The sequence below is a fragment of the Pygoscelis adeliae genome, unplaced genomic scaffold, assembly GCF_000699105.1.
Source record: "Pygoscelis adeliae isolate BGI_AS28 unplaced genomic scaffold, ASM69910v1 Scaffold145, whole genome shotgun sequence".
Lineage (NCBI taxonomy): Eukaryota > Metazoa > Chordata > Aves > Sphenisciformes > Spheniscidae > Pygoscelis > Pygoscelis adeliae.
The window spans coordinates 2001469-2016678 of record NW_008824866.1 but is presented as its reverse complement, the minus strand read 5'-3'; the positions used below and the strand labels follow the sequence as shown (position 1 = coordinate 2016678).

The 15210-nt window shown below is 43.2% G+C and overlaps 1 protein-coding gene across 1 annotated transcript in view; it reads left to right on the top strand.

Moving 5' to 3' along the window:
• Positions 1-10074: 10074 nt before the first annotated feature.
• The window catches only part of NDUFAF6 (NADH dehydrogenase (ubiquinone) complex I, assembly factor 6), a 35184-nt gene continuing 30048 nt past the window's right edge, over positions 10075-15210 (top strand). Inside the window, exon 1 of the mRNA XM_009324447.1 lies at positions 10075-10340. Within this exon, the coding sequence (XP_009322722.1) occupies positions 10075-10340 (266 nt within the window). The remainder of the gene's footprint in view (positions 10341-15210) is intronic.

The window sequence follows — 15210 nt, the reverse complement described above, 5'->3', positions numbered from 1 at the left end:
CCTGCTGAATGCAATATGCAGAAATAGTGGGGATTTATAATTTAAAAAATATCTCAAGTTTATGATTAACCACAATGAAATACTTTTTTTTTTTCCCCTATGGAAAAATGCTGTTCAAAAGAGTCCAAGCTTTTCTGTCCAAATTTAGGTACAAACACTTCAAACCTGTTGTTTAAAGTACAAGCAGTCTGAACAGGTCCAAGCTTAAAAAAGCACAGTCTGACATTGGTGTCCTTGCACAAATGTCAATCCCTTTTTTGAAGTGGACTTCTAGATTTAAACATCAATCTCAGTGAAAATGGGCACTTCCTTTTCTGCTCTTCTTTCTCTGACTTTAGTTAGTGCAAAGGTTTCTTCAACATTGGCTTAAAGATACCAGATTGATTGTTCCTCCTGTAAGTCACAAGTTTCTAATGCTATTTTCCCAAACAGCAAGTTAAAATTTTGAGTAAGAGCAGGCCTTTCCAGACTTTTATGCAAAACAGGTGTTAGAGACCTGTTTTTGTATTTCTAGAGCATGAACTCAGCAAATTCAAGAATCCAATTCTGACATGACTAGGAGCCTCATGATTTGGCTGAGCGAGATCCAAGGAGGCAGAAATTACTCTATATGATCCTCCAAACCAGACTGAAAAAGTTAAGGGATTCAGTTTTCTGTGGAAGAACTATTATCTTAAAACATTAAACCTGTTGTCCTTTTCAGCAGAGTCCTTGTTAGAAAAAAAACTCTTTTTGCTTAGAAACTGTCAAAATGCAATTCCTGCTTTTCATATTGTTCGAGAGCAAAACCAGGTATAACTGTCTTCAAAGTGCCATTGGCAGGAAGCCATTGTACATCATAGCCAGATTAAAAAAATAACGGTAAGCTTTAGCCATACTTTGAGCTCTTTTCCTCCGCTCTGTCAAAATACAAATCCTCTCAGAAGTCAGTATAGATTTCCATGGTCTGAATAACTCTGCTTTTTTCTAGAGCACCTTCAGTGACAGCATCTGAATCGTTAGCTTGGGCTGGAGTGTGTCGGGCGTCTCAGCAGGCAGTGCCGCACGGCAGTGCCAGCCAGCAGAGAGCCAGAGGCAGATGCCTCTTCTTGTGTCATTATGTGAACGATTTTTCTCCTGAGCCCAGAGGCATTCATCAAATATTTTCCATTGGGATTGTCTGTCCCCTTTCATATTTGTCTCTTGTACTAGAAAAAGTCCAGCATGGCTTCACCGCTCTTGCCTGAACCTGTCCTCTCCTTCAAGCACTTGGTAATAAAAGACCCTATTGTACCTCTGGGTACAGCCAGGAATCATGCTGCCTTACTGTGATTAGGGAGCCTTTCCAGAAGCACGTCTCCCGCCTAAGACAGTCAAGTAAAGCACTCTTATCATACAAAGGAGAAATGACCTGTGAATTTTTGACTTTGGCATTGAACATGCACGTGTTGCATTTATGAAATTCCTACACGCTTCAGATGTTTGATGGGTTATTACCACGGCTATTAACACTTCATTTTTTTTGTTCTTTATTTCAGTGGTGATCTTAGGATGATGGGCATCCCACAGCCAGCATATAGGCAAGTGTGCTTGATCAACACCGAGGAAGGCTGCTGCAGTTTCATGTCGGTAAAAAGTTGTTCTTAAGCACCTACTACAGGTTGAGTTTAGGAGGAATTTACCTTGGTGCCATAATTTATTTTCCTGTGCTGGATTTATCTTCGCAATGATTGTAACTTAATGTTCAGTGAGAGGATAAGTAGGTTTCTCTGTCTGTAGCATATCTGTGCTTTAAATCATGTGGGAATGGCAGTGTGCAAGAGAGCTTCCTCCTTATATTGTTAGCTCAAAGCGTGTTTTGTTGTGTGGCTAGCCATGCTTAAAACCCTTCCTTGAATTTTTCTGTACAACCGCAGAGTCAGCAGACACACACTGTTCACATCTCTGAGGCATTTTTAGTCTCACCAGCGATCCATTTGTTTCCTTTCAGCTCTCCCACTGATTCATACGCTTCCTAAAATAGTGAGCACTATCTTTGTTCTGTTGTGACGAGTTACAAAAGAATTGGCAACATCAGTTTAGCACCAAGCAATATGAATCACATCATATACTTGGACGTGCTTGGATTTCAACTGTAAGACTCCATCCAATTGCAAACTACCATTATTTTTGAAAGATCTCTTAGTGTTTGCAGGGTACAAAGCCACACACCATAATTCTGTATTGTTATTCTTTCCAGCCATGGATGTTTCTTGCAAATACTGAGCCCAACATTTCTCAACATAGCTCAGACCAGACCCAATAGATAAAAAACAAAGGCCAAGTACCTCTGAGAGAAGACCAAATAATGTCTATTGCAATGGAGCCTGAGGTGATCACGGTGGGCAAAAAAGATGTGACCTTTCCTGCTCCCAGATTTCAGGCACTGCATCGGTAACAAAGACAATCAATACTTCACAACATTGTTAGCTCGCATGTTCAAACCTAATTTTAGCATGGCTTATATATAAATATAAATGTGCGTCTCTGTGTATTTCATAAATTATTTATACAGTGTATTACAGTATATATGTATGTATATGTAGTTTATACATGGAGGAATTGACTTGGGATCCCGAGCACTTATTGACAGGTTCCCTTTCTTGCTTAGGTCAGACACAATGAACGCCAGCACTCTGTGCAGCTGAGCTCTGCTGAATGAATAAATAGCGTGGGAGGTCTTGTCTGTTGGGCTAAGCATTTCTTAGAAGCCAGGTGCAAGGCTCATCGTTGCATACTGAAACGCTGCAACTCAGAATCTGGTATTGCAGTCATCTGAAGAGCTCTTTTCAGATAGCATTTTAAAACTGGCTCTGTGCAATAACAAATTAATGAGGTCTCAGCCTCTGCAAGATTTGTGCTAATGAAGCCTCCAGGCAAGAGACAGATCCTGCCACATGCCCTTCCAGTCTGGAAAATTTAGTGTTCACAGCAATGTATAGCTTTAGTAAAACTTGCCAGCAAGATCGTCTTGTCCAGCCATCACAGCAAGAGACCTGTAGTTCCAGATTTAGTTGTTAACCTGTTGCGTGGCTTTGGGCAGACTACGTAACTCTGCATAAGTTCGTCCTAAGTAGGATGTGGTCAGGTAGTCAGGCACTCCACCGGGATGATGCAAGAGAGTTGTTTGCACTTAACCCTTTTTACTATAGGCTGTCTAAGAACTTTTCAAATAGCTGTAAGTTGTTGGAAAGGTTCTTGGATACGATGAAGGAGAGCTGCTCCTGGGATATTCTTCCAGCTGATGGTTCGGCTGGTGAGAGGTCCAAAACCTAGAGAAAGTAAGTTAGTATGCTTCAGTTCTTAAACACATACACCAAAACAGCACTTCTTGGCTATGAGTGACAGTGTGACAGAATGTGACAACTTGACAATCATGCCCTCAGTCTCCAAGCACCTGGTATCCCCGAGGGCTCAACCCCAACAGCTCATGTGCTAAGAGCCATTTGCCTCACCTGTGCCAGCGCTTCAAAACATGCTACCTGATGTATTTTAAAGATACATCTTTCATCCTGCTGTGGTGAAAGTGCTCAAGTATTAGAAATGTTTTTTATAACAAAATTCCTGGCAGAAGCAGGGCCTTAGAGCGTCTTCCAGGGTTTTTGGAAAAACATCATGACTGGTTGTGACAGACTGAGGAATGTGTTGTGAGAAAACAGGCAGTTCAAGAGAAGAGCTAAATAAAAGACGCTGAAGTTGAAAGAACACTTTTTCTCTGTGCCTGAATTTTAGACATATTATCACTCAAATGTCAGTGCTTGAATAATTAAGGTGGTGTGATGAGATGTAATTGCCAGAGCTGCAAGGACAGTAAACATAACTGCGCTATTATCAGGACAAGCTGAGCTTCCAATGGTGCAACAGGTCAAACAGCTATAATCATACCGCCCTACCTGGCATAGGATAAGTGAAGGGGCCACGTGCGAGCTGAACATGAACATACTGTACCTGGGCTCTGGAACTATAATTAGAGCAAAGCTGAAGGTTTATAGATCCCAGGCACAAAACAGCATGATAAAGCTTAAAAAAATTTGAAAGTAAGTTGGAAGAAATATAAGTTTACTATTCAACAGAGTAATGTCTCATTAATTAACTAATAGCTTGGATTGTTAGTGAAAAAAAAGAAGATGCTATTTAAGAATAGGAAATCTAAGATTTTATGTCTGGTCAAGAATAATCCACTGCAAAAACAAAGACTGAGGAGCAAATGAGCAGGGAGCAGCCCTGCTGAAACATTCTGGAGGTTGCATACTCTTTCAAAAAAAGCAAACTACATACTGAGAGGTACAAATATAAATAGAGGCTGTAAAATACGTGAGGTAATTCTTCCACTTTTCTCAGTATTGGCAAAGCTCAGCTGGAGCTCAGCAAGCCTGGCTTGGGGCACCATGCTTGGGAGAGATAAAACACTCATCAGGCTACAGAGGAGAGCAGTGTGTATGATCAGAGCTCTAGAAAAACACAACTTACATGGGAAGATTGGAGAAATAGGGGGTGCTGGCTCTAGTGAAGAGAAACCTGACAGAAATATGAGAGCAGTCTTCAAAAATAAGATATTGCAGATTAATAAGACATTCCATTGTGGCAGAAATAGACTTTGGTTAGACATTAGGAAAAACTTTCTAAAAATAAGGCTGGTGATGCATTAAGCTAGATTGCCTGGGGATTGTAAATCTTTTTAAAAAGAGATCAGATAAAACTTAGTCAGGAATGAGAGAGATAAAATTAATCCATCTTTAGAGAGTGGGATGGTATAGATGACTTCTTGAGATCCCTTTTCATCTGTATTTTCCATGATAATCCAAAAGATGAGTGTTTGGGTTTTTTTCCAGACTTGTTTATTCATGCTATTCACTTGCTTCTTCATCTTGGAAATGGAAATCCCATTATTCAGTCCCAGTCAGCACTGACTTCAGGTTTTTCTTGTACTCTGTAGCAACACAATATGACTGTTCAACTTGCAAAGACATCAAGACAAAGTTTAAAATGGTGTTAGTTAAAATAATAACTTTGAAGCGACAATCATACTAGTCAAAATACTTATCATTGGCTTCAAATCAAAAGATTTCATGAAAACAAGTCCTAAGTCGTGCATCTCAGGTAATTTGCGTGGTCTCTTTGACACTTCAAAGAGAGCGTGCTGTTTGGATGAAATGTGCAAGTTTACTGGGACAGGCCAGATGGAGTCAGGAGTAAACCCATTTGGATCCACCCTGCAAAGCAGCTGTTCCTGCTCTGGTGTGCCGCAGGTGAAGCAGGAGACCTGTTACCATTTCACCACGCCGCCAGTGCCCATTGACACTTGCATCCATATCCACTGCCAACAACACGGAGCGACTTGGGAGTCCCTCTAACACAAAGGAGGTGGCAGGTGGATTTAAAGTCTGCCCACAGTGCTCTCACTGGGCGACTGGGTCCTTCGGTAGGATAAATCTGAGACAAGCTCAGCAATTTAGGCCTCCTCCTGCTTCCATGGATGCCTTTGGTGTTTTTCTTCCCCCAGTGTTCCTACGGCGGCAGAATCAAAGCCTTGAACAGCTAATCCTCCTGCCTGTATCCTGGGAGATTTGGGCAACGTTTGACAATGTTTCTCTCTCCATGTAATTTTGGTTATTACTGAGAGAATTTTAGCTTACCCTCAAATTATTTCAACTCCATTATAGTGATCCTTGTTGCAACATGCTAAGGCATTTGGCTCCTGAGCAAGTGCCTTATAAAAAGGATAAAGTGCTTCTACCTATTATAATTAATATTATTTTGCTAAATATGGAGGGCACTTTAGCTGCCCTCCACCCAGGTTGCTACAGCAACACACATCTGTAAGGAGTCATTCTTCTAATTGTGTCAACTAGGCTTATATAAGAGTATTTCAGTGATCCAAATGCTGTGGAAAGCATGGCTTGAGGTCTGGCTGAAGATGAACCTCATGCTCCAAACGCTAATGAAATTATTTTAAACTTCCTTCTGGTGTAATTGCGTTAGTCATGGTGAGCAGGAAGCAGTGCAGTGGCTTGCTGAGCTGGCCAGGTTTGCTTGCTTCTCTGATGGAAAGGAGCACAACAGGCAGCTTCTGAAATGCATCTCTGGAACAGAGGAAACAAAAAGTGAGCTTGCGTTTTGTTTGCAATACATTATTTTATGATCAAGCAAAGGAAATTAGAATGCAAACCCAGCACGTAATGATGCCAGATGAACGATTAATACTTTACACCTAAATGGTGCCAGATTAATGACTAATACTCTACAGCTATACATTGCTTTTCAAATAAAGCCAATCTGTGAAATACATGTAGACGTACAAGTCAGCAACAGTGAAAGTGCAGCAAATGTCTGATTGATACCTTTGACTGGAGCAATCTGAAAGCTGCAGGGCCAAATGGAAACTTTCCAGACAACAGCAGTGCCTTTCTCATGCAAGAAAACTATGCTTCTTTCCACACAATAAAATTAAATGAAGAAGTTTGTACTAACTAGCTGCTTATTTTATTAGCTGTATCCTCAAGGGGTGTTTTTGCAACCCAGATCATTATGTGTGAATAACAAACACTTTCTGAAAACTTGGTCTACTTGAGATGGTTGTCATTAAAATATTAGCAGAAGACACTCACTTGCTGTTACATGACATTACACCACCACGCTTGCCATGTTTTGCTGATGCTGTGACTCATCATAGGAGTTTGCTAGAGACCAGCTATTGAAATGCCATCCAATTGCAATAATTGCTGTCTGAAACCTCCTGAAACAAAGAAAATGGTATCTTTAAAGTGAGACAACTATGTCTAATTACAGCCTATGATGGTCATATAATAATATAACTAACTGTCCAAACATAACAGTGTGATTGTTCAAATATGTAACTCCATTCATCCAAAAGAAATTTAGAAGTTTCAAAAATCAACATGCTAACTCTTCCCAGATTCTCATCCGGTGTTGCAATGGAATTACAGATCAGGCTGGAATATTACTTATTGCATAGAATATGCAGTGATGGTCTTTTTCACACAATGCTTTCAGATTATAGGAAAGTGTGAAAACGGTACTTTGAATAAAAGCTTCTCCTTGCTTTATTTTTAATGCAGCTGCTGGTGGGCCATAAAGTAACTCACAGTCATATACGAGTCACTCATAGTTGTGTATGCATATGAAATGATGGATCTTGAAATGTTTTTATGTTAAAAGATGATAATGGCCTATATAGGATAAAAGGACCCCCTATTTTCACAGATGCCAAATCCCAACACCAGCCACATTTAACAACTTGCTAACTCTAGGCTAAAATAAGAATCACCATACTCGGAGTAACTTATTTTATGTTTGCATCAGGCTGCCGAGTGCTGGAGTCTTTGGTTAGGAATTAGACCGTGGAGCTGAATGCTCAGTATGTGAAATTGCAACACCGAAATGCACTGGCTTCCCTTTGTCAAAGAAGGGGTGGGGAGGAGGCAACGTGGGGGAAGGAGGCAACCAGAGATGTTCCCCAGCTGAGCAGTTCCAGTGCAAGCGTTGACCTACATTGACCTGCCTCCCAGAACTGAAGCTTTGCCATACTGATGCAGAAAGGATTACTTCCCCATGGTTTTCAGTCGTCAATCTTCCAACCTAAAGCTCCTTTTTCCTTAAGGTTCTCAATAATTCTTCTGTTTCAGCAACCAGAGAATCGCCATAAATCACCTTTCTACATCAGCACTTTTTCCCCTTCCGTGCTCTCTAAGGGCGTTTTGTCATTGATCTCGTCTGCCCTGCAACTCTTTTCACTATTTTAGCTGCATTTAATTAGCATGACCATTTATAATGCTCAGAACTGAACTCTGGACTCTTTGTGGATTTGAGAACAGTTGGGCTTTAAAAGGTGTTTTAGAAATGCTTTGAGATCCCACATCACCAGAAAAACGTGGGGAAGTGAAAAGCAGGGCAGTAGCTAGGCATCTCATTTTCCCAGCAACTGCTGTACTTAGCTAGTTATTATGGTTGGCTGATAAGGGGCAGTTTTGGGGGAGAATGTTTCTATCTACCACGGCCGATTTCAGTATTACAAATCCCATGTACATTTGTGCCCTGAAGTCCTCTGCAGAAGATCATCCGAGTTCCTGCCCAAGTGTGTCCCCCCTCCTAGGACCCCTGGATCTGGCAAATCGCTTTGGCCAAGCAGAGTTGGGAGAGATTCTCTTTGAGGAGTAGCGATGCCATCTGTAAACCAGCAAGGATGCTAACTGCTGAACAATGTGAAGTTTCCCTACCTGTGATGGCTCTGCTTTGCAGCTTCCTCACACGCTCAGGGCCAGGGGATGGAAAGAAAAAAACCCCAAACCCTTGAAAATAAATTTGGCATTATTCCCTGGCTACATGGATATTTTACTATCTGTCCACTTCCCTGAAGCACTTCATAAGTTACTTCAGTTACTTTGGCATCCACAACCAAAGTGTCAGCTTCCTTGTTTCCTCTGCAGGCTTCTTCAGTACTTTCAGTTTCTACTACATTGTACATACTCTGCCCAAGGACACTCAAATGCTTTCTGTCAATCCAGTGAGGACTGGTACTATCACTTACATTTTTCACAGTCACAGAATGACAGAATCAGTGGATTCTGTTCAGAGGCTGGAAGGTGCCTCTGGACATCATCTAGTCCGCCCTGCCCTGCTCAACGCAGAGCCAACTAGAGCCATTCTCTACCCCATGCTTGGGCTTCCTTTTGTCATATAAGGGGAAAACATGCAAACACGAATGCTCATGTGGACGGTTGAAAGAGCCATCACATCTCCAATGTGAGATGGAGCAGACCAATGTGACAGGGTGGAAGCGCTCTGTGTGACCTCTGAGGAAGCAGGCTGAGTTTCAGAAGGGGACATGGTTGCCTAAAGTAAAGACTAGGCAGAAAGCAGTTTGACTGGACACTCAGGCCCTGCTTGCTGATCTGAGGAGCTGTAAGTGCCCAAGATTTTGTCAGGAAAAATTCTTAGGCATCCAAGATCCTGTTTCTGCACGTGGCTGTAGATGCCATTATCTTGGTAAAGCCAGCTGTCATAGCATCTCTTGCACATCAGCATCCCTTACTCGCCTCAGGGACCAACCCCAGAAAACCTTCTATCCTCTCAACAATCATTTTAAAATGAGCATAAATAGAACAAATGCTGCACTGTCTCAGGAGCCTACGGGGGTGACTCTACACTGTATTCTGCAGTTCTGTCCCTACAATTGTTCCCTATGGTCTGCACTGTATAAAATCATCAAATCATTTAAGGATATTTCAGTGGGGTTGGCAACCTTGCACCCTTGCACAATGGGTTTCAAAAAGAAACTTTTTTCAAAAAGAAGCTTGCAGGGTTTGGGGCACTCTCCTGCTAAGCAGCTGACTGCACAGCCTGCTCTCAGTGGGACTGCCTGGCACCTGCCATGAGGGGCTGGGATGGAGGAAGGAGAGAGAGGAGGCTAGTTTCATACCATGAGCAGGGAAGGAGGCTGGCACTGGGAGGCAGAGAGCAAAAGTCAAGGTGGAATGAATCCACGTCTGTATCCTTGCAGCTCTATAACTTTTGGACATGTTGCTGCCAGCCGTTGGTTACAGGTGAGCTTCCCAAAGCATTGTCTCATCCCCAGAGACTGGCACACTGCCTGGCCTGCAACACCCCAGGAGTGCCCATTCTGCATGGTAAGTTTTCTCTGAGCCCTTTTACAAGCTGTTACAAGGGCCTTCGAGGCAGCAAGGGTGCCTGGGATGCTGTAGCACTGCCAGCAAATCTGTAATGTTTTGCTCAGCTGCCTGGCAGCACACTCAACCCTGCAAGAGTTTGGAGCCTGGTTAAAGTTCCTGGACAGGTCAGGGGTCAGGCTGAATTGACCATAATGAAGAGGGATCCCCTCAGGCCACCAGTTTTTTAAACAGCAGAAGACAGCAGAAGTTCCTGGCTTGTGTCTGGTGGAATGTATCCAACTGCCAAAAGATGCTGTCGTCATGGACTCTGCCAGGGTAACCAGTTTATGAATTATCCTCATTGACTGACAAGGCTCGGGCAGATCAGGGTGCGGTACCCTTCCTAGTTCTTGCAGATATAGGCCCCATGTGGCAGGCAGCAAAAGGAATGTCGGTCCTAGTTCTGTCTCTTGTTTTGGTGAAATGGCATTGGGCAAACTCCCTTACAGCTCAAGGTCTAGGACAGGGCACTTATGATGCCAAATTCTACCCTTTACCTCACTCTAACGCACAAAAGCAGCAAGCACCAGCATGCCCGCACAGGGAGCGCAAGGCAGAGGATGACTGGCAGAACAGGGAGCGGTCTATACCCGGCCACACCGAGTGCTGCTGGTCTCATCCCCTCCGTCTCAGGTAGCAAAGGTGGAAACAGGCCTGTGGATGTTTCCACGGTGGGACAGGTCTCATACCACCCTGTGTCCCTGCTAACATGCAGTAATGATGTGTCCTGTGCACCCAAAAGGCCTTGAGATGTGAGCACTAAAGATGCAAGTCAGTTAGAATGACTTGGCCCAGGGACTATGAAGTGTCAGCCACTCTCAGGTGTGACCATCGCAGACTGTACATGTGTTGCCACAGGAACTCAGTGACAGGACTTCAGAAGGGAAGCTGCCAGCTTTAGTTACTCAACAGTGCTCCCTCTTGCAAGTTCCTAAAAAAAAAACCACCACAGGAAAATGTAGAGATCTCAGTAGAACATGACAAGGTTCTGGAACAAGTTGCTCTCCCCTACTGTTGCCTCTTTGCTGAAATGCCTGAGGGCTCTCTCACCTTGCTGTATCTGCTGTCATCTCTTTCCAGACTTGTCAGGGACAAGTCCTAGTGATGCAGTTTCCCATTATTCACCTTCCCTCCTTCTGAGTGCGAGTCTGGTTTGCGGGGGTCCAAGCAAAAAAATGTAAACAAGAGCAGTGTTCACAACAAATACACCTGCCTCCAACACAGCAGACACAACATTTAGTTCTATTTTGGCTCTGGTAAAAAAACATTCACTTGGGGGATTCCATTGAAATCCTTGTTATATTTGCAGTTGACTTCACCTGCATGCCAAAAATTAGTTTGGACACCCCCAGCTTCCTCTCTCTCCCATCTCCCTTGATGAGAGACCTTGACCTGTCTGTCAAGAACTTGTGGCTTTTCAGTTTGCATGTTTCTTGCTAACACTGTTTATCCAGGGAGCACAGATGGGGCATATCATTTGGCAAGCTTACCCCTAAGCTTTTTACAACAAAGATGATAACAGGTGCAAGATAAGGGATACGTACAAAACCAAGAGTTCATTACAAATACATTTGCATCCAAAGCAGCAGCAGAAGGACTTGGCTCTACTTTATCTTAAAAGCATACACTTTGTGAATTCCTTTCAAATACTCACTGTATTTGCATCTGATACTGTATGCATGTCACCCCAGGCAACAACATGGAACCAAACTGTGTTTGCACGGGCCTGTGCTTCTGTGCAAGGGCAGCCAGATAAGTCATCTCTTCTCATGACGGTATGGAGGTTTTAGGATCGCTCTTGAAAAACTAGAGACAAAATTCTGAAGAGAGTGCACTGTCCCCACAGAAAGCAGGATTTTCAAAGGAACTCGTTAGGTTAATAGTGAAGGCTTTTTAATTCTGTAGGTCTTATTTTGATGTCAAAGTGGAAGCTGGGCAGTTAGGATGTGCTAAGCCCTTGAAAATTTGGCCCCAAGTTCTGCTTCTGCCTGTTTGTGTGTTCAGAGAATGTGGCACAGCTGTGGGGAGTTTCCTGGTCAGAGAGGGTCAGTAACCTACAACCAGTAGAGAGACTGGTTAGTTAGCATGATCTGAATGCTGAAGCTATGTCCTTATTCTGAACTACTCTCTGTAGAAGTCCTATTTTACTCCATTGGCTAAAAAGAGATAAGAGGTTGTCCTAACAAAAGATGATAGGTATCAAAAGGTATCATGCGACAAAAGTTGCATGACCTGAATACTCACTGTTTCACTCACGAGTCTGCAGTCTGAATCAGGAGTAACTGAAAGTTGGTAATATCTGGCCTTTACTTGACAGTGTATGTAAAGCGCGTTGACAGATCCATCCGTTTCACGGAGTGAAACTGAATCTCAGGTAAAATCACAGGAGGCTTGAGAATATCAGATGTGCAGCAATTCCTACTGAGTGCAGTGGAGTATGCCCATGGTTGGCAAAGGTGTTGGTGGATAAGGAAAAAGCTGTTTCCTTTCACTCTGAAGGACAGTCACTCCAGCTCAGTCCTGCAGCACACAGCCAAGGAAGCATGCAGTGGTCCTCATCCTCCATAAATCACTGAGACCTTTGTTTCCCACTGCTGTTAGCATAGCACCTTTTACAACCTTTATTTGTGCTTGAAACTGGGGAGTGAAAGAGCACAATGGTAACAAGAAATAAATTAAAGTTTACCAGCACATAGACAAAACTACAAAAAAAACCCCAAACAAATGCAGCAGCAACAAAGATGAAACCCCTTCACTCCAACATCCTTTTGGAACTTTCCATCTACTTTGTAATTAAAGACTTAGATGTTTAAACCACAGAAAAAGGGTAAACCGTGTTTTAAAGTGGCCCAGTGCTTGTTGCCACATGCATTAATGTATTATTCTGTGGCCAGGAGTGGAACGACTGCAGTTAGACATGTTTTCTTAGTGTACTCCTTTAAACAAAGATTTTTGATTGAATATTTTTAGTAGTCCAGGTAAAAATAACTGCATACGCCTGTTTGCTGTGGCATGGAACTGGACAGGAAACACTATTGTTACTACACAGAGATTTTTCCTTAACTCTGATACTGGAATGAATCCAGAATTATTCAGAAGAGGAAAATGAGAGAGAGGGAGAATATATCCTTGCCCATGTGAACATAGAGAACAGACCTGTCAGATCACTGCTCTCGTCGCTGCAGACGAGGGATCCCGCTGCCAGTCTCCCATATCGCAGTAAACACCTCAGCCTCCGGCCATTGGATATTCTGAGGCAGGTCTCTCTCTCTTCCCCCATTCTCCTCTGTATGAAGACTTTTTTGGTACAAGCACTTGAATATATGTAGACCTTCTACACTTCAGCCCCTGTTTGGCTATCACGGGACAGCTGAGGGTCTCTTTTTCTCATTTATAGGTTGACAAATAATATCTGGATGTTCCTTTAACAAGGATTGGCTATAACTGATCGGTATTTCCTGATACAAAACTTGTTTTTTTTCCAGAAATTCCAGGTTAGAGCAATAACTGAATTATCTCTACCTAAACCAGCCACTGTTGTCACTAGCATTGCTGCCCAAGGATTTCAGAGTTTTATCTATGGAGTCAGCGGGACAAAATACTTCACTATGAAGTATGCATCAGAGACAAGCAATCATCTTTCAGCTTCTGAGAGCAATATTGAAAAAGGTGATGAAATGTGCTCTTTAACACAATGAGATCATTAAAAAAAGTTTGTAGACGCCCCTTACTAAGCTTAAATTTTCATATACAGTGTTAAAAACTCACTAAAACATTAAGTGAAATCATTACTCCCACTGTGCTGGCAACACAAAAGGCTAACTTACTAGAACCAATACAGACTTGAAGAAGCTTTTCAATAACTATACATGACATGTGAAATATTTGTTTAATGAAAAAAAATTGTAATTTAATGAGAACAGTAAATGTACAGAACAATAAGAAACAAATGTCAGCACACCAAGAAAGAGGTCAGGATTATTGTTTTTTATACGACATCTGGTTTATTCTTTTCTTACTAAGAGTTTAAATCAGTTTAGCACCATTTTGGTTCATTCAGAGATTAACAAAAGTTAATATTTTATAAGATTTATTTATAATACCCTTGAGGTTTAGAGTATGTTTATGTAACCCTTCTGCCAGGAATTGGCAGCAGCTGAAAGAGCTGGATTCATTTATCTAGGGGTTCTCTCTGAAAACTTAAACAACAGCAGTTTCAGCCTCCACCCAAAGCTAAATGACCTCCTTTGGGTGCCCTGACAAACAATAAATCCTGCTCAAGGCACAGCAAGGGTTTAAAACAAGGTCCAGAGTTTCAAGACAAAGAGAACTTTAGAGACGAGGGAAAGGGAAGAAGAAAGGCTCAGGGTAAACCCGCAATAGCCACTAATCAATAAAATAAATAATGCTTAAGTGAGGTCCCTAGCCTCCTTCTCCTCCTCGTCTCTGTGACACAAAATAAAGGCTTGCTGTCATTTCCAAACAGATGCCTTGTCACTTGAATGTCGCTGCCCACTCAAAACTCTCCCCGTATTTATTGCGTGTCTTCACTTTACAGCTAAGCTAATGAACATATGTATTACGGTCCACAAACCAGGAGATCCTACCGTCTCTCCAGCCCACAGCCCCTTGCTTGTGCTAACGCCCCGTGCTGGCGCTGATGCTCAGCTGACCACGCAGTGAACTGATTCAAGGCACCAAACTGGCAGAAAATGAACTCAGGAAAACCAAAAGCGAGCAGTGGATGGGTTTCTGCTGGTTTAACTCCCTGAATCAACTCACTGTACTATAAAATGAAGGTCAAAGCTGGCACCAGGGAAGAGGATGCCAAGGATGGGGATGGAAAGAAAAGCCAGACTGCTGCTGCTCTTTAGCACAGTGGCACTTCTGTATGAATTTGCTGGCTTATCCCCATATAGGCCAAACTTTGAGGGAGCATGGCTACTCTGTCCATGACTGCAGGACTAACAGGACCACTCTGTCTCTAAATAAACTCCAGCCAGCCTGTTTGGTACGGAGTCCCTCTCTCAGCCCAGAGGAGGAAATGGGGCCTCTGTTGCAAAACTGAGCCCTGGGGTCAGCTTTGCTGCCCACGCAGAACTGCCTTGCTCCGCTCCCTTCACACAGCAAACCTGTCCAGAGGCTTTTTCCCAGTCCTACAGCCGCTCCTGTAAGCCTCCCATGCCACACTGCCCACAGCTAGGAGGTTTTTACAATTCAGCTTCCTCATTTTTGGTTTAAAAACCCAAGTGCCTGGTTTCCCAGGGAGAGGAGGAATTCATCTCAAACCGCCGCCAGCACTGCCCGCCTTGGGAGCCGGGGGAAACTGAGGCAAAGACGGCACAACGGACGCCATTTGCCGGACAACAAAAGGCCGTATGGTTCCCACAAACCCCCGGGCCGAAACAGCGCGTTCTCGGGGGCCACCTACCGGCCCTTTCTCCGTTAAACGTTTACATCGGACAGGCCCCGCGGGCCTGGGGTGACTGACGGGAGGGGCGGG